The sequence below is a fragment of the Opisthorchis viverrini genome (genome assembly GCF_000715545.1).
Source record: "Opisthorchis viverrini unplaced genomic scaffold opera_v5_36, whole genome shotgun sequence".
NCBI classification, from domain to species: Eukaryota; Metazoa; Platyhelminthes; class Trematoda; order Opisthorchiida; family Opisthorchiidae; genus Opisthorchis; species Opisthorchis viverrini.
The window spans coordinates 467,180-490,850 of NW_008751692.1; the positions used below are offsets into that span (position 1 = coordinate 467,180).

A 23,671-nucleotide genomic window follows, 5' to 3' on the forward strand; every position below is an offset into this window, starting at 1 on the left:
ATATATATATATATGCAAAATTATATATGCGGCAGTGAAGCATCAGCGCCAACACTAATGCTGCCGTCTTTGATGATGACTGATGAAAATTATATGTATACAATGGGAAGTCATAATAAGACTTCCTATTTTCATCATCGAGCTAGAGGAGCAGCAATTTAAGTTGAAAGGTATGGAAGACACCTACGAGCAGTATTTACCTCCGAACGTCACAACTCCAGTGCAACTAAATCTCAAGAGGTATTCTACTGAAACGATGCCTGCCGAGCTATTTTGTTCTAAATTTCCGAAGTGAGAATACTGTTATCTGAACAAAGAATGCTGCTGTCCAATCCGCCTACTGGCTTCAAGACAGCGACCACAAAAGTGTTCAAAATCCTCAAACATCGTGGGCACGATAACACATCTCTATATCGAATTTACCAGAACTGCCCGAAGGTGGTTGGTGTTCAGGCGAATTCATCGGACTTTTTCACAAGCCCCATCTTTTTTCGAACTACGATTTTGTATTTCAGTAGCACATAGTTAATACTGGCGAAGCAATATACATTTTTTGGGTAACTTATGCATTGGAAAACTTGCCTACAGTCTGCCATGTTCGCCTGTTCACCTGTTTATCTGCTTTCACACTACCCACTTTGCAATAATTGACCTAGTCAGCTCGTTCATACTGTGGAACTATGTCTCAAGAAATCACTGGGCACATGTCCGTCATATCGTCCAGCCGTAATATCTGCTAACAGTAACTATTTACACTTATTCCTCTCCACCTGTGACTCTCATCATTTCTGTCCATAGTTAAAAAGCTCAAAGTAGCCCATTGGGTGCACCAAAAACCTTGTTCCATATAGCATCTATTTAAGGAGCTTCATTCTTCGTCCAATGAATTGCAGATCATTTACTTGAAGACTTCAGTCTAGTGTGCACTGTTGCCGTAAATATTCACTATCATTCCTGGATTCCTGAATTTCTCATGTAGAATATAACCGTGCAGTAGAAATTTCCCAGTCGTTTCCAGCTAATAAAGGTTTGAAGTTGAGTATCGATTTTACTAACTGTAAAATTGCAAAACAGAGATAGAGATGGATTCATTTAATGTTGGTGCCCAATCAATATCAATATGACTTTGAGTTGCTGCATCTGATATGTTATTTTGTCACCAAAGCCACTGTTTCTGTCTTTAAATCCGTAGAAATGCGAACCACTGCTGTGGATCGTGAAATTTTACCTTGTATAGCGGGTTACAGTTCTATTATCAGCTGCTCATTCAATGCGAATTCTTATCACTAAGTGTTTACGTCAACCCGTGCATGATCGATGACACCATTGAATCCATAATACATTGCGATGGTCTCATACTAAATTATGGTGAACCAGAAGGATTCATGGCACTGAAAGTGAAACATTTGGCGGTATCATAGGCAGACTATTAGACCTATGGATCTGAGGAGCTCAGCCACAAAAGCCAGCTAAATTGGCTTTTAAGTGGCTACCGTAAAGTTTCTTTTTATGAGCTCGATCAAATCAAGCGTTTATTACGAGAACCACTATATGGTCGGACGGATATGGAGCACGCAGTAGAGATTCGTCTATTTGAAGGTCCAGCTGACGACAAAAGAGACAAACAATTCTCTAGATTTAGAGTAACATATGGCTTTCTGAAGAGACATATTTAGAACCGCCATTGATTGTACATCAAAGTAAAGGTACCGAAATTTTCGTCTTTTGCACTGTTGAAACCTGGACAGCCCTCAAAGTAGTTGGGGCATTTGACCACTGAACTTGCGTGTCTGCACAGTCCTTTGAATTTGGTACGGAATTCTAGTTCTCAGCACAGATTTTACCTGACCAGTGAACAGTGAGGAAACCCAACTCAGCTCGGTTTATTAAATCATTCCAAGCAAATAGGTAGGACATCTCCGGAAGCAAACCACTTGCAGTAAACTAAAAAACCGTCTTAAATTCTTGATCACAAACACCCCTCCACTATAATATCTATATAAATTATTGACTGAAAACATGCGACACAGCTCCAGGACTTACAGGATACCCATGGAAGGAACAGGACTTTGGAGAAAATCACCAAATCTCATAAACAAAAGAAGGGCGTGGAGCCAAATTGATGCCAGGCGACCACAAATATTATCAGGATAAAAGGGGTTGTGGAAAAAAGACAGACGATTTAAACGGAGAGTGACAGCTTCAACATTATTGATTTTGACTCATTGTTCCGTATTGAAATTGTACAGAGCAACAAATTGAGTACCGACACAAACAGCATTTGCGCCTTGCGTCTCATTCCCAAGAGATTTGGAGTGTCAGGTTTTTGGAGAGTAGTAGTTTTCACTTGCGCGTTATTGGTACCACATCCCACTTGTTTAATATAGTTTGTTCTTTATGGACCAATGTAAATAATTTAAATAGTTCACCGACTGACGATTCTTTCATTGTCGATGAACCGAGCCTGTTGGAGTTTGTCAAACGTCTACAGCGAGGTGATGCACCATACTTTGAAAGGCTGAGTTAAAAACCATCCTAATGGTTTAGTATGATTCAGTATGATTCACTATTATTATTTGGCTGACTAGACTGCTGTCAAAAACGTTTAGCCAAACGTCCTTGCATTTCTTGCTCGCTGGAATCTATCACACAACTACTATCCTTGAGTGAGTTACTGAGGATCAGGTTTGAGGCAGTCAGTATGAAGTCTACACATACTGTCAACACTCTCCTTGCTTTCGTTTATTTTGTTGGATGGGTGCATCAGGTTTTCTAGGATGTACATAAACTCATTCCGTCCTGACCCTGATAGTAGTTGGCTTGATCGGAGGTCAGTAGCAGGGTTGCCATTATGGATGACACTGTTAGATATCCTGAATGTGGCTTGTAAACCCTAACCACGTCCAGCTAGGAAGATAGAACTTTGGTGAAGAGCGACAATAAGAAGGGAAATGGCTGAGAGACAATGGAAAGCCGGCTGAGGCGCATTCTTCTGAAGTTTACTTATGTGTGATCTTACTGTTTTCGAAACATAACTACATAATTCATGCACTTGAAACAAAACTTATTCAGCGGCCAGTATTGTTTTGGTCGTGACAAACTCTTGAGCACAAAAATACATGACAACATGTGTTAGATCTTCTTCATTATTAACCCAGAATTGAAAAGTCAACATATTTTGGAGTCTGAACCATGACTAGGCGATGCAGAACTTAACACATTTCAAGATAATTATATCAGACTATCTGGCAATCACTTCTTAGGATAAATTTTGAGCAGACGGTTTCAATACTGGCCATTAAAAACCGTTACTAGACATATCGCAAAACTAGTGACTCTGTAAAAAAATATGGTTCGACAGGAAATTTCACCGTATATTACGAGCGCCTAAATTTCTTCCAACTCAGTCTTGTTATCCATCAACCGATTATCTTTTTTTATTTAGCTTTCTGTTCAACACCAGAGCCGACAAAAAAGTGACAGGCTTGTTCAGCTTTTGTATGATTTGCAAATGCATAGTTTATAGTAACTTGTTGTGATGAGTTGGTTGGGTGTGCATCTTGGTAATCGTGTACATCCGCACACAGGCAAAATCCAAGTTGAAAATTTTGTTTCTGTAAGCATTTTTAGAGTAAATGTACGCCCCGGCACCAATGAAGTCTGGCCTCAAAGACACGGTTTTTGTCTGTTAATAGCCCTGAACCCGATTTAAGGTTCAACACTACACATTTTATTTACTTATGGAAGGGAATGGCTCCGGCTTCCGTTCACTCGTTTGTACGAGTTCCCCACAGATGAACGCACACTGAAGATGGTTCACATAATGGATAAATTCGCAACTAACGACAACGCTTGATACAAGTAACAAAACAAAACTCAACATCAATTAGGCGCCACTTAATTGGCCGACCTCGTGTGACCAGTTATCCCACAGATATCCACCGGTCGACCACACGGATTCAGTGCAGTACAAATTTGGTGAACTTTGCTGATAATGGTATAACAGTTGATCGCTCGTAATAATTTTTTCTTTCGCAGGCCTCTATCCGTCTAACGTGGGACTACATAACTCTGGGGTGTGTAGTGCCAAACCGTTGAAAACCTTTAAGTCCCTGATTTTAGACAGACCAATTAGATACTGAGAACCTATGAAAATCTATGCAAGCCAGGCGAAAAAACTATGAATCGCCATCATATTGTTACCTAATTGCGAGATTTTTTCTAATATTCGGGAAAGCACGGGCACTAGCTTGATGAATTAGATAACTCACATCTATGGTTGGGCGACATTTTTGTCTGAACTGAATTTTGCTTTGCATATTTGTGAATTGAAATCACCGAAAAACAGTTGTAGCATCTGATGATTTCCTTCATGCCTACCTAAAGTTATAAGTAGACTCCCTTCATTTTGTGACTCCTATTGTGGGCTATAATCAATACAGTTTTTTTTCAAAAACGTATTGGTATTCTCCCATTGGTCCTGTCACTTGATTAGCGAGTCAGTTTACCAAATACATCAATTTGCGTTTCAAGCCATGTTGCCCCCATCTGTGTAAGACAAGAATAACATGCACAAAATAGGCCGTTAAAGGGTTTCCAGTTCTGCCGCGCTTGTTCTAGCTATTTTTTCTGATAAACCGATTGTCTTCATGATTGCTCTTATTATTTTCAGGACAGCTAAACAGCTCGGAACCTCTATTTTTTCAGTGAACGCTTACTGATTAGGGGTGCGCCAGTCTAATGTATCATATGTGGCCTGGAGTATGCAAAAGCAACAGTTCATCACCTTTCCGAATTTATCTATCAAGGATTTACCTTCAAACAGCAAGCTGGTTATGCTTTGCTCTTGCGTCGGTCTTGCTTCATAGTGGTATAAATAATCCCTCTGGGATATAGATAACCCCTTGAGGAAAAGTTATCAGATATTGTCCAGTTGGCGCAAATTTTGAGTTGGCTGTTTTCCGCTGCTTCGTGTTAAAACAGGTAGTGCTAATACCTTTCCTTTTCTTAGTGGAACAAGAATACGCCAAACCTCCTCATCCTGTGTCCCGTGTACTTTCGTTGGATATAAACACAGGGAAGGAATTCAGAGGGCAGACTGAAGAACAGGTTGAACCCATCACGCTTAGATATCACAGCAAATGTCAGAGGGGAACTGGCGGCTAGCGACAAGAAAAAATGCGAAAAGTACAGTCTTTTAATCATTTGATGCCTACTTAATCCTGGATGATGCTGACAACAAAATCACGTTTGCTTATGTCCCAGTCTGCAACTTTGAAAATCCTACGGTTATCGTCTGTTAAACGATTCAAGAATAGCTTGACCACTGAAATACCCATTCCCCTGGAAATATGGACAAGTTGCCGGCAGTGATCATGTTTTACACGCAAATACCTTATCTTCTTAGGGTAATCTGTTTTGGTCTGGGAACCTCATCACTGAAGGTACATTTATGTCGTAGCACTTGTTCCTTGGCGTCCATATTCTACGTTGTTTTTTAGCCGTCTTATCAAACAAGAACAACTGGGCTAACCAGAGCGACACAGAATGGCGTTGACCATGTTGGTTAAAACGGTTTGATACACTACCGAATGACTGAGAGCTGAGATGGAAATGTGGGTTTTTAGCTTGATCTCTGTGTCAAATGTAATTTGTTGTCGAGGTTGTCCTTGCTATTTAGGCTAATCACGCGACTGTATGACTCATCAGCGTACCTCATCCAGAAACGGATAGTTGGATAGTAGTTAGTTAGTTAGTTATGTCAACGACAGCAGTGGAATTGTGTGTATTCAACATACTTCTTGAGAAGTTAATTCGAAACCAACAGATGCGGGGGAAACAGGCGGCACATGGAGTAAAAAGGTAGCTCAGGGTCTGACCTTGAAAAACCAAAACGTGCAATATCTATCGGCTCACTAATTTATCTTCTTGTCAAATACAAGCTTTCACTTCGCAGGTGGACGTCAAAACAACCAAGGCCACACATACTGTGCTAGAAGACGAAGAAATCGCAGAAATTTCAACAATGCCCGAGAGTGAACACACTTTATCTTCCAGTGGAAGCCATCAAGTTTTCGAGAAGCTTGATTGCATATCAACGGACCAAATCCAGCAACCCGGGACTGCCTCCATTAACTACGGTGTATGCTGCTAATATGCAGGTGGTGTGCACCAACGGTTAAATCAACTAGACGTTTGCATTCGGTAGTTATGCAGTAATAGTATGCTTTCTAGGAACTAAATTTCCTAAGTTCATACAAGATAGGTACGTGAATCTGATGTTGAATGGAGACTTAAATTAAATTTAGACGTATATGTCATCTTATACTATCTTTTAGGCGTTTACTGCCTTACAAAAACAGTCACATACTTGTGTTAGAACAACTATTAGGACATCTGGTATGTTACAAAACTATTCCTGATATTGAAATAGACGCTGGCTAGGTCACTTTCGCCCTCATCCTTCCGATGGGGCCCTAATCAAAAATTTCTGTGGAGGTTATTAATTAAAAAACAGCTGCACTTTTGTTGTGATAAGAACTCGTTTGTGAAATAGTTGTCGAGTGAGGACCAGGCTAACACCCCGTGGCTACCTTTTGTTTGTAGTACAGTGTCAGATTCTTATTATATATTATCAACATAATCACATTTCCATTATATTATTTATAATGTAGGTCTCATGTTGTGGGCCATTCAAAAGAAATTAAGCACTTCTTTCGCTTTATAAAATCGATCGAGGCTAAACAATTTGTGGCCAAAACCGTTATCTGGAGCTTCATTGTCAACCTCCAAAATTCTGTAATTTTTTACTTCACTTCCACACATAATGGTTGGTAAACTACTAATAAATTTTGGCGCATGAAATGGATCTGGAGAACTTGGTAAAATATGGATAACTCCACAAAGGAAGAATTAATCCAACGTAATCGAGTTTTGACATGCAACACACGATATTCCTATCCAGTAGCATTCCTGAAACTGTTATCTAGGTAAACTCGGTCAGATCTGAACAGTTCAGTAAATGTCACCTTCAAAATCCATATTTAACCGGTCGATTTCACCAACAACAAACACCAGCAACTGACTTGGAATTATTTTTTAGTTGGCCGTAAAACCAGCCCCCAAGAAGTTTGCGCATATTAGCAAGAAATCAGTCAGCTGGACAGAGCTTCATGAGCACATGATTTGGACAGGAAACCACTTACACACGATTCCAATTCATAAACGCGATGCAGCCTGCAATCAAACGCTAGCCCATTGAACTGACCACTGTCATGAAAACGGATATTTCCGTGTTGTTCTTGATTGCAACTGAATAGTCAGCTCTGTGGTGGTTGCAAGGGACTCAGTAGACGATGAGTTTATAACATCACCCGGACTGATAAGTCGCTGCCCTATGCTTCCTGGTCTGCTTGTCATAGACAAGGAGCAAGCCTTCACCATCATATAGCGGGTACCTCTGAACCGATCACGACTGGTACGATCCAAACTACCGTCGATCGCAGAAGCGATTGGAATCCAACTGCTGGATCTGCAACTTTGCATCCAAAAGAAACTTGTGCGACCTCTGAACATGAATTGGCCTACGAAACATCCGGTCCAACAAGTCCGTCTGACATTGACGTCACTTACCTGATTCCCCAACCCATTGACCTCTCCCTCATCCAACCCCCCTTCCTTTGATTTCTATTTCTCTAAAGTATACGTAGCCTTGATCTTAACCTTTTCCACGTGATCTCTGCTACCATATAAATTTGTGATGTATTAGCCAAGATGAACAATACCAGAAAACAAGCTTTGTTCGCTACCTTTCAAGGTGAAAGCATCTTCTCCAGATGTAGCCATAAAAATTTCCGTTTCACCGGACCACATTTTACATGGTGTTGCAAATATTAAATGATGTAACCCACCGATGAACCAGGGCATACTGCTGTGAAAGATTGCTTGATGTTTAGTTATCGGACATTGACTATCTTCTCTGTTTGTGTATATCCGTGTGATTTTATCTCAGTTCCACTGTTGATTCATTCTTCATGGTCTTTTGGGGATATTTCTGGTTTCATGAATAGGGTAACCTGTCATTCCTCAACAGTTGTTAGGGTGGAATAAGAGGGGTTACATTATTACTGTGGGTACCACAGGTAGCGTCGTCAGTCGCTAGTTGTTTCACTGAGCCAAGCAATTCGAATGCAACCACTGACGAGTCACAACGCTCCAGTCCGCACCCCAACATGGCACAGACGATGCTTCTCAGTTAATGATAAAAAGCTTGCAGAGTGCTCTCCCACCGTAAAATTTAAAGCTTCTCTGAGATTACCCGTTATTTATGAACACTGACTAAATTACATTCATCATTTCCTTCATGTGACATTATGAACGCAAATTCGCTAGATGCTTTCCATTCGCTGAATTTTAAGGCTGCAAGTAACGATACAGTTTACATGGACAAGCCTAATAAAACCGAATTACTAAGGTGATCTTTGGAATTGACAACCATTCGTTTTCCATAATTACAGATTTTAGGGTCTTTTCGAACTATTCAACACTACAAATATAATGAAAAATATGTTTTGCATCAGCTGCCTCTAATATTTATTTCATTATGAGGTTCTAACCTGCTGTTTCTGCACTACGCAATAGCCCACATATGCAGTCTTCATCCTAATGTGCTGTTGGTCTTCAGGTAGCGTCACCATAGCTACTCAGGATGGCTTGCAAAAATATGAGTTGTACCGACATTTACGACAGGTACGACAGTTTGCAACGATGGTAGAGTTGACATATATTGACCCTGTCATCTACCCAACAAACATGACCAGACAGAGCTCCATGTTTGATCTCACCATCGCGTCTCAAGTTGACCTACTTAAGGACACATTTCTTTTCCGACTTAGGTACCCACTGTCTTTGGGTTTTGATTAATTCAACCGGCATCCCCAGTGAAATACCAGAATCTGAGTAGTGTAACATAGCCTAACATCCGTAAACAAAAATAACTATGAGGCCTTTTACGTGTATCATCTGCGAATCGCACCGTTAGGTGATTGAGGAGTTAAGCGTGTTGGACAAAAACTGATATTAAGTGGGCCTTCCAGACTCTGGATTGTCATACGCAATAAGTAAGTGCATCTACATGAATTGATGGTGAACCGCCTTAGGTGTAGATTTGCATCACCAAATAGTGATAAATTCGAGGAACTATTAACCACCCGAAGGTAATACCCAATTGGTGGCGCGGAAGATGTCCACATTTGGAGGTAACATTTTCTGAAGACAGTGGGTTTTCAATCAATGCATGCAACAAATGAAGTTGCATCAAACTCTTCCCGCATTCTTATCATGGAAAAAACCCTACCGGTGATGTGTTTTCACAGCTTTCTGTCTTTGAGAAAGACGGAACTGCTGAGACCATCGTCTGCTTTCACAGCGTCCTTTTGAAACTTCCTTTTTGGCAGGCTTAAGTTTTGCTAAGAACCGGGTTTGAGAACAGTTTTCGTGATTCCATTTGAAAGCGGGGGCCCGGCGACAAGACAAAGTAGAATGCTCGTAACGTTTGGCTATTCAAAACAAACCAATTTCCATGGGAATCGAAAAATACTGCATTTTTGGACGTGGGTCAACCCACAATATAAGAATGGCTAGCTCTCAAAGATGGCCTCACTCGTATGTACATGTAGCCAACTGTTGTATCGTGGGTGGCCATCTATTGGTTACGCCTATACTGAGCCTGCCAGACTAGGCGATAAGGAGGAGACAGAGAAATCTGGACACGGCTGTATTGTCAGGACAAAACATACGGATGACTGAATGGCCAGATATGGTCGTTCAGATGTTCGTTCTATACAGCAATGGCGGTGTTCCTGTCGGGAACAGTTTTAGCCCCACTCCACTGGTCTTATGTTGCTAGCCTTGTTTGGTGAGCTCCGCCAACGCACCTGCTTTCCGAAGCGTATCGTACCGATGGTGACCTTGGGCAAGCGTCACTCTGCACACTGCTATTTGCATGTCTGGGCGCGTCCTGACACCAAGATTGTAGGCAGACGACCACTAGCTTGAAGCCCCTGTTGATTACAGGGTAGAACTATTGCACCCATAAATGCTAGTAATGAATGATAATGCCTGTCGAAAAGAATAACAGCTAAGTTTCACGTGGTGATTTCGCGGGAATATGTGCTAAAACCTACTTTAACATTAGATACACTTGAGGATGGTTTACCCGTTCCTAAAATCCTTTCTTTCCTCTCAACTTATTGCCCGTCATAACCTTCACGTGATTCCATCAATTCAAGAAAGCCAAGCTAAGTATGAGCACGCAAATATAACGACAACCTGCTTTTCATTCCGATTACTTCAGCCAAAAAGCCGCGCATCTTCTCGATATCCGGTACATCGGCCCAGGGAAGTAGAATCTGCAGTTTGTAACCTAATAACTAACGCCGAATTCAAATTCCAAAAACTGAAGTTACGAAAACCGTAATTTCGCTACGTAGGGAGAGTTTTTGAAAAATAATTTCAGAGAGTATGAGGAGTTACCTGCACGCAAGTAATGTCAAGATGCTATCGAGCGCTGCTTAAGAACGCAGTGTTGATTTCGCTGCATTTCCTCAATAAATCCTAGTTCGGTTGTTCAAATTTTTGAGGCGATGAATGAACAGTACAAGACACTACTCTTTAACGGTGGCACAGTCTTTTTCCGTGTTAAGGTATGACCAACTCCTGTCCAAACTAATTAAGAAACAATTGCTTCGGGAATCCACACCAATAACGATCCTCGTTAGTGATGAAACACACTGAACCAAAAAATCTAGCTCAGCCAATAGACCATCCACGACTATGCAACTTAGATATCCTCTGTAATGGCACTGTCAAGTAAAATAGTCCCTCGTCCCCTCTTTGCCATTAGTTGTGCGGCAGATCTATCTGGTTTCATCTCAAGGTACGAATGCCACTGGATGCCAAAAGGTTTATTCTTCAATAGCTACCTAAGGCGTTGAGAGTGCATATCTCTCCGGAGGTTCGTGAAATTCGCACGGTTGATGAATTACAACTGCTGTACAATGCTCTCAATGAAAATGGATAACCTAATAGTTCAGATGTCCATATCCGATATTTTACATGTGGTACTGTGGGATGTTTTACTGTCGGCGCTATTTACTTCCATTTCCCCTGAGTTACAGAAAAGCATATTCGCCTGTCAAATGGGTTTCAGGCGCTGGTGGTTACGGGATTTTGTACAATGTACACTCATACGTCTCTCATTTAAAAAACCGTCCTTTTGTCCTATACCATCCAGGAAAGTCCACACAGAAGGGGGAGAAACTGGACTCGAGTGCCTCTCTTATTTGAGCTCATCAGAAGTGCACATCATTGGTAGCACCTGGGTTTGAACCCCGCTCATCAGACATGCGAGGTTAGTGTGTTATCACTGCCTCACTAGAGCACTTCGGCCGCATCTGAATTGTTTACGTCTGAATGGGCGAACATATAAGTGATGTGAGCTGAAATCCCGGTGCCTCGAGCGACGATCCAGTAATACACCTTCATTGTATCCATCGATTGGCCCGGCAGTTAGGACTTCCCGATCAGGTAGCGTCACTGACTCTTTTAGGAGCCGTGCTGTCGCTCTGCTTGAATGTATATTGTGCAGCACCAGGTTCTGCCATCAGTGACTTTCCAGAAACAATAGTTTTCGTACTATCTCCTACCGAAAAGCATACATAACTCTAAGTGTGATGGGACCCAATGCTTTTGTGTCCTGTGCAATACGAAATATTTTTGGCTCCAATAATACATCAAAGCCTTGGTGGGCTGGCAACCGTAATGGGTCTACCGGTGAGCAACCTGTGATCCACTGGATACCTCCGCGCAGCGGGTAAACAACGAACGGTTTACACAGGGCTAAATTTTCTGCTGCTTGGGAGCTGCGGATGCTGCCTTAAACTTCTGGAAATAAGATCGGCGGTGAGAGCCGGTCTTATTTTCATCCAACCCAAGCATGATGACCTAACAAGGAGCACCAGCAATAGTCATTTTATACTGAGTTGTCAAACTCCTTCGTCAAGTCTTTCAAATTTCTACGGGTTGTCTCACTAGGATGGGATTGGATAACCCGGAGGCAAATCGGTATTCATCATCAAAGAGCAAGTGGTAATTTCACTTTTTTCAGCATTACTATTGCCACGCATCTTATGCGCCCCCCTCCAGAAAAAAAGTTTAAACAACATTTTCGTTTGTCATACCAATGGATCACTTCTAGTACGACTCTTGCTGTGTGGTTGTAAATAATGTTTTGACTCTGTTTGGTCAACGTACATTTGAGGTTCCGCCAAATCAGATTTGACTCGGATTCAACCCAATTCAATGTACGCTTTTTATATTCTACATCTGGCTGAAGGATTCTTTCATGTATAAAAAGAACTTCGCACTTTAACTTCGCTCCCTGACACAATTTGTTTCCGGCCGTCAGTGTGCATGACATTGGACTGTACTTCTGTCGTTACTCTAACCCCATTGGAACTGCAGGAAAGCAACAGGAAACTGGTCCAGACAATCGGTGAATATTAACCCATCGTGCGGACTAGATGATGTGTTGCATTTGACCGATGGTTTCTGTCACGTTATTCGGTTGCCTGTGAAGCGCGGAGTTTCTGGGACTGTGAAAAAAGTAAGTAAGTTGACAAAGCATATATGCAACAAGCTTTTGCGAAAAATTACCTTTTTCGGTAGAAATAAATTGCTACATGTATGACTAGCTTTATAGGTATTTCTCAAATGCCTTATGTTTCCGTCATCAATGGGACAAATTCAGGTTGATGTATCGTTATCTCAGTCAAAACAAACTGACCAGGGCGCCGCTATCTCCCAACACAGAAAAATTCAGCATGGCGTAAACGTCCCGGAAGTTTGAACTCGTCCTATCGTCTCCCGTTTTGTGTTATCATCCTCACGTTCTGCACACCCTCCCACATAAAAGTATCGCAAGGTGCCACGAAAATACACTGTCCACATCTACCCACAACAAGAGGTTCAGGATGGTTGTATAAGAAAGATTAAAAAACTGTGGCATAACGAACTTGGCATCTAAAAGATGCTAGGGAAGTTCAGCGAAAACCGGCACCTCTGTGAAAAAGACACTTCACAGGACAGCACACTGAACAAGTAATCGGCTCACGTTACTGAAGTTTGTTGTCACTGGCAGGAATTACTCGCCACAAAAAGCATCATTTTCAATTGGCAGGATAGACAGTGTAAAACTCGAAAGCATATACTGCTCAAGACAAACGTCACCGAGTAAGTATTTAATCTAGTTTGCCGTGCTGTACCAGTTAGTTACGCCGAGGCTACGATGTCGTAGCAACGTGGAGTATCCTAGTAACTCCCGACGTGCCCCATTTCGGTCTATGGGGGAATGCAAACTAACCTCGCAGACGAGGAAGAAGGTAAACACAATTAACTATTTTTGACAAGGATTTGTGACGTCTCCCTGAAAGTACGGACCTCTACGAATGGTGATATCAACTCTCAGGGCGGCATTTGGCATATTTGAGTCCTATGATACCGTGCAAAGCCACTCAGCATGCGTTCCTATGCCAGATTTTGTTCCATCCTTCAATTGCACACGCGCAGCTGTTCAACTAGTATATGTCCCGTTTTAAAAACATTATATCTACAATGACAAACGAAATATGCAGAAGTCACATTCTGACAAACGGAATCAAAGTTGACAATGGCTTTTGATCAACACGAACCAAATATGCTTTTTTCAACCGAAATATTTCCTTTAAATTCTGAAGCGCATGCGGATGAAACAATGCTATCTCCTGTTGTACACTATTCTCTGACGGCGATGAAACAAGTTTTCGTTTCTGTAGAGTCCATTCTAACGACTGGATGTTTCTTTCGAATATTCAAGGATTTTTTCCGCTCTTTCTCCTGAAGAGTGTCCAGGAATAACGACGAAAACCCTGCACTGAATATCGTCGCTGGTCGTTTCTCACGCAAATGCCGTCATAAACTGACCAATCATACTCAACTTTATCATGGTCAGTATTTTGTCGAATATCTTCATTTGATTTGATTTTGTCTAGTTTATCATATGCAACAAACTTTTTTAGGAATCTGGCAACTAGCGAGCGTTTCAGCCAAATCTATCTGATTCTTTGTCATCCTCAAATGTCTATCTCTGCGTCTGAATGTAGGAGCCATTCGTGACATTTTTTTTAAATTTCAAGTTCAATGAAACCCACTAATTTTGACCACTCACTGTGATTGGCAAGCGTGGCAAATTTTTTTGAAACCAGGCTTGATGTTTCAGGAGATACAGATCTAAACATGGTTGAAGTTGATTAGGCCGCTAACCGCTGAAAGGTGTTCGTACAAGGAACCCGGTTATCCGGCATATCTGTTGAAATGAACATATACTTGACCAATCCTTCACTAACAGCGAATGAGCGTGGCGATTTAGTGGATAATTAGCGTGCGTGGACAGTTCTTGTTTGCGTGACAAACTGAGTCCTCGGGAATGGGATTTTCATTATCTGGGCAAACGTTCGGTTTCAAATCCCTGGACATAAATTTCTTATGCGAGCAATTCAAACTACGCAACATAGAAGGTTGCAAAACATACTTATTTCTTATTGACTGTGAGGCAGTTAGATAAATATACTACACTTTACGCCTCGGATTTCGTCCCTAGTTTTAACCACTCAAAACCAGATCAGTGACACCTTGCAAGCAGTGCACCGTGTCGATTTGTTGGTCACCAGACAAGAATGTGTGGACATATTTTTGTGAGCAGAATAACTATGTTAATAAAATAGCTGTGATTCTTCCACTTATCTGCTCACATCGAAAAGTGACAATACGTCAAGGGGGTCCATTTAGCTTTTACAGGAATAAGCTCGTCGAGTTTTCAATGGCCCTCTGCCAAAAGACAGCACTAAATAGATATACATGGTTTGTTGCTTAAGTGTTGCCAAAAAAGGGCTCATCTCAAAACTCACCGACATATCACTTCCTGCCAAAAGCACACTTAATGTGTTTTTGTGTCATCATTTATCTCCTATTCACAAAACCAAACATTTTGTCTTTTTTGTGTGTTTTTCTTGCAGTAAATTTGAAGCAAAGCGTTTCTTTCAGTGAACTTATTAGGGCTACGGTGCTGCTTTGTTTTGATAAAAGCCCGTTGCGAATTTCAGCATTAATTAACTTGTCACACTCGTCTGAATAAAACGTCTCCCTCCTGGTAGCGACGTTGGCTTTTTCCAAAATTAACGGCTTACGGTTACTTCTAAGAATACAGCTTTGATATACTTATTAGTGAACGCCACTTCTAAAACCAACTTATCAGCCGTCACTCTCTTAATTTGCTTTCGGCTAGGTGTAGTTCTGTAGAACAAGAAACACCGCAGAGACTTCTTTGAATGTATCTACTTAAACAAGGTACCATTTTCTAATAGGTACATGTTTGATGTTATCCTGTAAAATATATATGTATATATATGTATATATATATATATATATATATATATATATATATTCCTAAACATTTCGTNTTTGAATGTATCTACTTAAACAAGGTACCATTTTCTAATAGGTACATGTTTGATGTTATCCTGTAAAATATATATGTATATATATATATATATATATATTCCTCAACACTTAGCCGGTGGTTTTCACAATTCCTCCTAACTCTTGTGTAATAAAACAAGCAAATTGCTAAGTGGAATTTTTTTCATTTTTCCACAGCAAGTGGGGTTACAAGGTTAACCTTACAGCTTCTGTACCTTTACCCTACTATGATGTGCTTTTTGAGCCAGAGGATCGTGTTCTTGCCTAATCATACGCACCCGAACTCTCCGGACTTCTATCGCCATAGTTAACTAGGTATGGCTTCACTGTTGTTTGTCCTTGCTGTTATCTATATCTCGTTGCTTTGTCATGCCTTTATGAACCCCAAGCTATTATCATTATCCAAACGCTGCTGTTGAATACTGTCATTGTTGCGTATTCACCCCCTGTTTTGCCCCATACTTTCCAAGTAGAAGTTTTCCTCACCCACCCGGGATATAGTGCTATACCCTCAAATCTGGTTGGCTAATTTGCCTTCCTCGAGAGCTGACCTTCACTACATGACGCTTAGCTTCATTCAGAAGAATCGAATTCGGAGCAAGAACGCATTCGCTGACCAACATGTGGTGTACAAATACGCACAAATGTGCTCAGTTTACGTATGCGAAATGAAACGGAAAGCCTGAACCTGGTTTCTTGCTTAAACCGATAAGTATGAACCTGTCAACAGACGTCTGCAGTTGGATCTACTTTGATTGAGACAGATGAGTTTCCAAAATAATGCTCCGATTCGGATCCCCAAACACAATGCCTCTGTGTAATTGATCATGCACTTAGGCTTTCTACGCCCCAGTCATTTTTGATGTTTCCTGACCGCGAGTATCCGCATCTGTTCAAATCTTAGCCAATGAGTAGCCTGACACAATGCTAGCTATCGCTGTGATTTGCACGACCTTGAGTTAGGCCTACTTCCAAAGAATAAAATAGCATCGCCCTAATTTTTCTTCTCAATATGTTTTAAAAATCTTGAGAGTTGCAGTAAGTGATAAACCCTTTAGCTTTCACCTTATTTCCTCCCTTACCTGACTGCGATATTCCTTGTTTACTCCAAATCTAGTTATCTGAGTAAAAATGGCTGTCCTGATAAATGAGGTTTCCAAGACATCTGAATGTTGCGCAGTGTTGCCTACTTCTACAAAGGATCACTTCTGATCAAATGTTCCACTTCATCGATTGGTTAACTCATTGATTATTCACTTTTCACTTGCAATGCACAAAAGTTGAACGACATTGGCAGTGAATCTGCCCAGTATTTTTATTTTCCTCTAACGCGTACACCGTCCTTGATTCTTTTTAAGCAATTTTATCGACAATATTTCAGACATTCACACTGATAATCATTTTAAATGTGCTTAAAATTCGGTTTCGCTTGTGTACTTTTTGATACCCCTTGCTTTCAATTGTTTTTCTCGGCTGAAATAAACATACGAATTGATATCTCAAGAATGTTTTGATATGGCTTTTCTAGCGCTGATCGTAGTACGTTTATTGGAAAGACATGGAGAATGATTTAGTCAGGTGTTCACGTAGGCAATTTTTGATGATAAATGTTTTCACTAGCTTGAAGTAAGACTTCAGCAATGCCATCTTCTCAAAACTGATGAAATTCTTGACAAAACATACTAATTCTAACGTTGCTGAAAACTCAACAATGGTCCATTACCCCGTTGAATTTCTGGAGTCTCATCATGCATCTGATTATCCCCGAGCTTTCGTCAACTTTATTTTCCGAGTGAAAATCCAATGTACACATTTGGTAAAATAATTATTTTCAAATTATCTTGGTGTTATCCATAAAATCAGCTAAATCACTACTAGATCTCACGTTCATATAATTGTCCGACTAAATGCGATTCAGTAAGACCACCGCATGTTTCAGCGGTTAGCAGCAGGCACAGTGCTTACTGATTCCTACCCCTCCCTACCTGGTTCGAGCGCCTAACAAATGATGATTCAGCTCTTTGCAGCAAATCCCGTCAGTCAGTCAATCATTGTCTGCGAGAATTCCGCTTTCATCTGTGGCCGATATAACCACCAACTGCGCAAAACGAAGCTCTTACAAACGTAAGGCTTGTTCCGCCCCAAAGTCACACCCACCCCAGTGTTATTTCCATAGGGTTCTGACTGTTTCTAAGCACTACAATTTTTATGCCCAAACTCCATTTATATGTACGGTGTTGGATTATATTCCTGTGTGCTATATAAATTGCACTTTATTGGCTAAATGCATAGTGTGTACTTTATTGTCTTTGTTTGTTTCACATAAAAAACTACTACATCATTAAAATGGGTCCACGTTGTAAATTTCTTTTTGATTACCGTAGCTCAGTTTGAAGAAGCTGTCATTTCAGACTTGAACAATACGACAAGTCCTGTGTAAGAAAACTAAACCTGAGACCAGTTATCAACTGTCTGTGTAACGGTGATACTATTGATGGGGGAGACATGTCAGTAGTATGTTGTCTCGTAAATCTGCTCTGCGTCTTTTGAAAAGTGGGGTTTATTGCGGAATTTATGGAGTCTCTTTGTAGCATTTGCTCGGATTTGAGCAAGAGTCAATGAATATCCAGGGAATTTCACGAAGACGCGTTCTATAAACAAGATGCGTATGAGAGTTTTGCTCCCCTGTCCAATAGTCTGCACCGGTTCAGTTGGCATTTTCCAATAAATAACTCCGCAGCGAAGGCCTTCTTCCTTTCACCTAGTACCCTTGGTTGTGGATGTGGTGATACGCCGGTTCACTCCACGTAAGCACATCTGCATGCTGACCGTGAAAATATCGCGATGGAGGTAACTTAATCAAACCGACCAAATAACAGACAGATTTAGATAAGTATTTAGGGTTTTCGAACAAATTTAACGTGGTTATATAAGTCGATGTGTGTTTTATACCGATTTCTCAACCTACTATTGTTTACTACGGTATGTCATTCCAAAAACCAGCAGTGAATCAAGCAACATCCAAGGAAGTCTCAATACCCCAAGTCCGGTTATGATGTATGCTGTGAAAGTAATGGATGAAAGTACGTGGTTTGTGAGATCTCCTGAGGAGAGTCCTTTCGGGGGGGGGGATTTCGCCTGAATGAGAATCAGCCTGGAATCATTCCTAGATCTGAATGCTGAAACACCAAACGATTGCAGTGTGTACTGTCTTTGAAAATGAATTTGAAAAATATCTACTTCGGTGCAATGGGCAAAACCTATGTCAAGCATATCTGATACAAATCGCACATATCAGAGGATCCTACATGGAGTCAAAGAGTACATTTGGTATTGTAAGTCCCTCATCCCAATAGTCCATAACGGAAGAAAGGAATTACGGAGCAAACCTACTTCGGGACTATATGTTTAGTGGCCACAAGTACACAAACGGTTTTCGGTATATCCTTCCTCTCTTGAAAGAATCCAAACTTGCTACCCAACAAAACTGCTATCTCGACCACCTCAAACTATTCGCAGATTAATCTTATACGTCAGTAATGGTAACAATAATTTGAGTGGTCTTTCAACGCGCGTGGACTACGACCACTCTGGCATGCAGTGACGATGGACATAGAGAACAATTCCGCTCCAGCGGGTGCTCAGCTTTCTCATGCTTCGGACTACTTCTTTGGGAAAGCTATTTTAATGTGAAAAATCAACCTTATGATATATCAAATCCTTTGCCTCACTTCTTTTGACATCCCTCAAGAATGCGATGCGTGCCTGTCTCGGAGCCAAAACTGAAAAAAATTTGGAGAAAGAAATTGACACTGGTTATTAACGACCTCGGTTCACGCGATCTTCTTCTGGCGATGGCTTGGTTGGGGCCAAATGTTTAATGTCGAATCAAGTAAACTTCCCTTTATTAAATTTGAATGCATCCTAAAATTGTGGGCAGCAGTGTTCTTAGAGAATAGCAGTTTTCCTGCTTCCGATGAAATAGTCTGATGCCTTTCCGTCGAATCCGGGTTCTTTATCAGTACAAATACTGCTTCAAAGTTAGAACACATTTTGCATAGTGACTGTTTCCTTAAAGCACTGCAAATTCCATTTGTTAGTGTTTTTTGTCAAAGAGCGTTATGAATTTTGCTCACCTTATTGCAATGACATCTGAAGTATGTAAAGTTGTTACACAGCTACTGTCAAATTAAATACCACCTATTAGGTAGATCGGAGCCATGGAAGAACATTTGGCAGTATTGTGCGCTACCTTGAGACACAAAAGAGCAAATACGTTAGTTTTTCCAAACCTTCAGGATGTAACCCAGAACATACCACCAAAACAACATCCTAGGGCGGGCGTGCAATGGCACTTGGTATCCGCTGATCTTTGGCGTGTAGGACAACCATGCTTATTCTATGTTTACCGTACACCCAATTCTCCTTTAGGGACTGTTTATGAATTTTCCGTGCCCAACGTTTTGTTGCATGGCTAGCGCAGGCTCACATTGTACTTATATTACATTTTAATTCTTATCAGTTTCCCGCTTACACTGAGGTTGTTGTGTTAAAATTATGTGCAAACGCTGGCCTGAAGCATTTACCGTTGCCAGACGGTGATGTGACGTTCAAAGCCTACGGATCGTCCGCGGTTCTTCAACTTTATCACAGGTGGCAACCTCCAAAACCGTGTGCTTACACACGCGGTATCACTTCCGTTTACACTACATCCTAGTACTTACTAACAATTTGTGAGTAAAATGTCTCCGCACCAGTAAATCAGAGCACTGATCGCGACTATTTATTCTAAAGTATATGAAAAAAACGGGAAATTTACTTGAGTTTTCCGTTATTTCCATCTTAATTTGCAATTGCGTAAAATTTCACGTTCAAATAGAACATAAAGTTGGTAGACGGTCGGAAATGGTGAGCTCCTGATAAACTTTACGTAATGTTTTATTGCTAACGGACTGTAGAAGAGTTTTAATCAGGCTTCATACCCCTTTGGTTTATGTAGATTATGCGCGCCAAAGTCTCCCCATTTTAAGTTTTATTCAGAAGCCGCTTTTTGGGCTGCTCATCGATTAACACTTGGGTTTTATTCTTCCCCCATAACGAAACTTTTTTAATGATATCCCTATATTGGTGTGATGGATACGTTGAGACATTACCCGAAGGGTTAGTGGCGATTATATTAAGTGATTTTTATCAAAATACAGCTGCTTTTATATTGTTTATATCAGATCCCATTATTACGAGTTCCAGGCCGAGGTATACGTTCATCCGTTCGCGAATAATTTTAGTGTTATACTGAAATGCTGGTTCAGCATTCTGTAGTACATTTCCACCTCTTGGTCGGTGTTATAACTGTTGTTTGTATTGTTCATCATAAGATGTAGACTCTCACGGTTTTCGCCCAGGAATTTACTCACCAAAATCTACAGAGAGACAATAGTTATTACTGCTGAGAATGTTTGTGCTGTCGTGTAACAACACGTAGAGTCTGGAAGTCCATCGAATATTGCTGCCTCTAAGATTGTACAATATTATAAATTATTTTAAAATAAACTTGGGCACGGTTATGACGCAAGTACACTGAAATGTAAACACAATCGAGGACACACCAAATATTGCCTTATGGGTACCGTAGTGAAATGTCCTGCGTCAAAACCCCGACTGGATAGAAAGAAATAATATACCACATCATATACCAAGCCCTTGATAATTGAAATTCACGTCAACTTTCAGTGACCTTTGACGAATGGACATCGTCATCGCCCAGACTATACTTAAAACTGTAATAAAACGGTAGCCGTTTGGATTACATCGTGGCTGTGCAATTTGTCCCGGCATACATTCATCTTCCAAGGCAGAGTAAAAATAGATTTATGCGCCCAGAGTAATAAGTCTTCAGTCTGCAAACTCGTGGCGGACCTGTTATCGATAATCAATAAAAATGCAATCCAACGGAAGTAGATCAGACTGGGGGGGCGCATCACGCCATCAACCAGATTTTGGCAATAGACCCGGTTACGGAAGGGAGTGCAAGATTTCAGTGCATGTTGGTTGTTGTTGGCAAAATTTTGTAATTGGACGGTCTGTAGGAGGTGCGTGTATATTATGAGCTCAAATCGCCAGAAGGAAGTGTTGAGTAAATTTATAACAACCACCTACAAAGCCACTGGAATTTCCTCCGCCAATGGTTGAACGATTTAGCCATAAGATTTAGCCATAAAGATAGATAGGACTGTAACGCTGAAGTTGCCGACTTACACCAAAATGCTTGAAAACAAAGCGACTAACCCAGTTTACTTGTAATGTTAAACTAAAGTGTAGCACACCAGCAGGCCATGTAATGCAAACATTAGAAGTCGTGACAATGAATGAGCCACAAACAAGCTATTGATTACATCAAGAAACATTAAAATAAATGGAATGGTTTTGGACCATCTAGCGATTTCCTGCGATTTGGTGTGGTATTCTGTCACAGTAACAATGTTATTAAGAATCTGAGCCATGGATGTCTAGACAGAAAGGAACAAGAAAAAATAGCACTTTGAATGACGCCCCGTTTGGACCCATATCAATAGGACTCCCAGCTATCGAGCTTGATCAAACATGGTTTATTGGGCTTTCCAGAAAAGTTCTGTGCTTACGAATTCCGGTTGAATCTACAAAGGGTGTTTAGATAACCTGATTGTGAAATATACTTTCTGTCGAGCGCTGAAACAGTGATGATAGAAAGCCTAGACTACAGTCATTAGTTATAGGCACGGCGTAATTTCCGGCGCACTAGCGGGTGTTAAACTGATACCGAAGCCGTACTGTCCTGTGCAAGTTACACGAGAAACTGTTGATGAATCTTCGCTTTTGTTGAGTTTGTGACTGAGCCATTTTTATTAGATAAATGATACGTTTTCTGTTACAGACGAAGATCCAAGTTGAATGCCCTTGCACTAACCGAGTTGGAGTTTGAGCTCTGTAGATATGCACACAATATTATACAAAATAAAAGAGAGGAGATAAACAGCTTGTTATATCTGCTGATTCGTCAATCTGTGGTATAGCTGCTGACCCACTCCGGTGCCTAGTGTAGGAGAGAAAAGACTCACAGGAGGGAACACAACAGCTGTATTCCGAACAAACGAGTGAGTGAGAGTGCGAGAGCGAGTGCAAAAGTTACAATGGCCCCACGCGATTTAAAGGGGACTTCCTGACTTTGATCCAGGCTGTCTGATAGGCGTTAGTGATCACCCATCAACATCGATCGTGCCTCTGTGAAAAGCCTGAATGCTGATCACATTCGGTCGTGCTTCTGTGGCGCAGAGAGCACTCATCAGGTTTTACTGAATTGATCGAATGATTGACTGGCCTGGATGCTTGCCGGCTTTCCAGTTGAGCTTTTGGTGGAGCAGTAGGTTTCAGGCGTTCAGAAGTTGATTTCAGGAATCTGAACTTTCTGATACAGCTTGTCCCATGGGATCGCTCGTTGTAGTGATAAAAATATCATTTGAATGGGTAATTTCTTGTGGAATCTGCAGCCTTAGTAGATTCAGTTGATATGCTGAGATATTACCCCAAGGGTTATTGGTGATTATATTAACTGATTTTTAAAAAAGCTACTTCTTGTAGCCCCTGTAGATTTAATATAACAGAGGCCGGTATGCCTGAGGCCACCTGAAATACTGGAAAATTGGGTTCTCTCATATTTGCCTAGAAAGTGGGAGTCATATACTATGGTTTATCAGCTGATGCACTATGCAATGTATTTCAAAGTAGCCTCTGTGCAGCAACATTATATCAATCTAATCTCCGAAATGAAAGAATTTGCAAACACTAGGTGCAAAGTCATTCTCATCAACATCAGTATGCAAATATGTTTCTTCTGGCTTACTAGTCAATTATTTTACAGACTGGATGGTTCAAAAATTCCGATAGATGTGCGAACTTTCCTAAAATTACACAAGGGCTCCTAGACAGAACAGATGCGGTTTGTACTCTTCTGAAGTTATTTTTTTAGTCACTGTTGAGGCAGCCTTGTATTTTCGGTTAGGATTCTGTCCCGTAATCTAAGTTAATTCACGCTAAACAACGAGAAGCGTAGTGCAGCTGTTAA

At 40.9% G+C, this 23,671-nt stretch overlaps 1 protein-coding gene across 1 annotated transcript in view; it reads right to left on the minus strand.

Moving 5' to 3' along the window:
* T265_02776 (hypothetical protein) overlaps positions 1-23,671 on the minus strand; it is a gene marked incomplete at both ends in the record, with an annotated part of 71,664 nt that overhangs the window by 14,030 nt on the left and 33,963 nt on the right. The window contains one exon of the mRNA XM_009167101.1: positions 21,897-22,079. Coding sequence (XP_009165365.1) covers positions 21,897-22,079 — 183 coding nt within the window. The remainder of the gene's footprint in view (positions 1-21,896; positions 22,080-23,671) is intronic.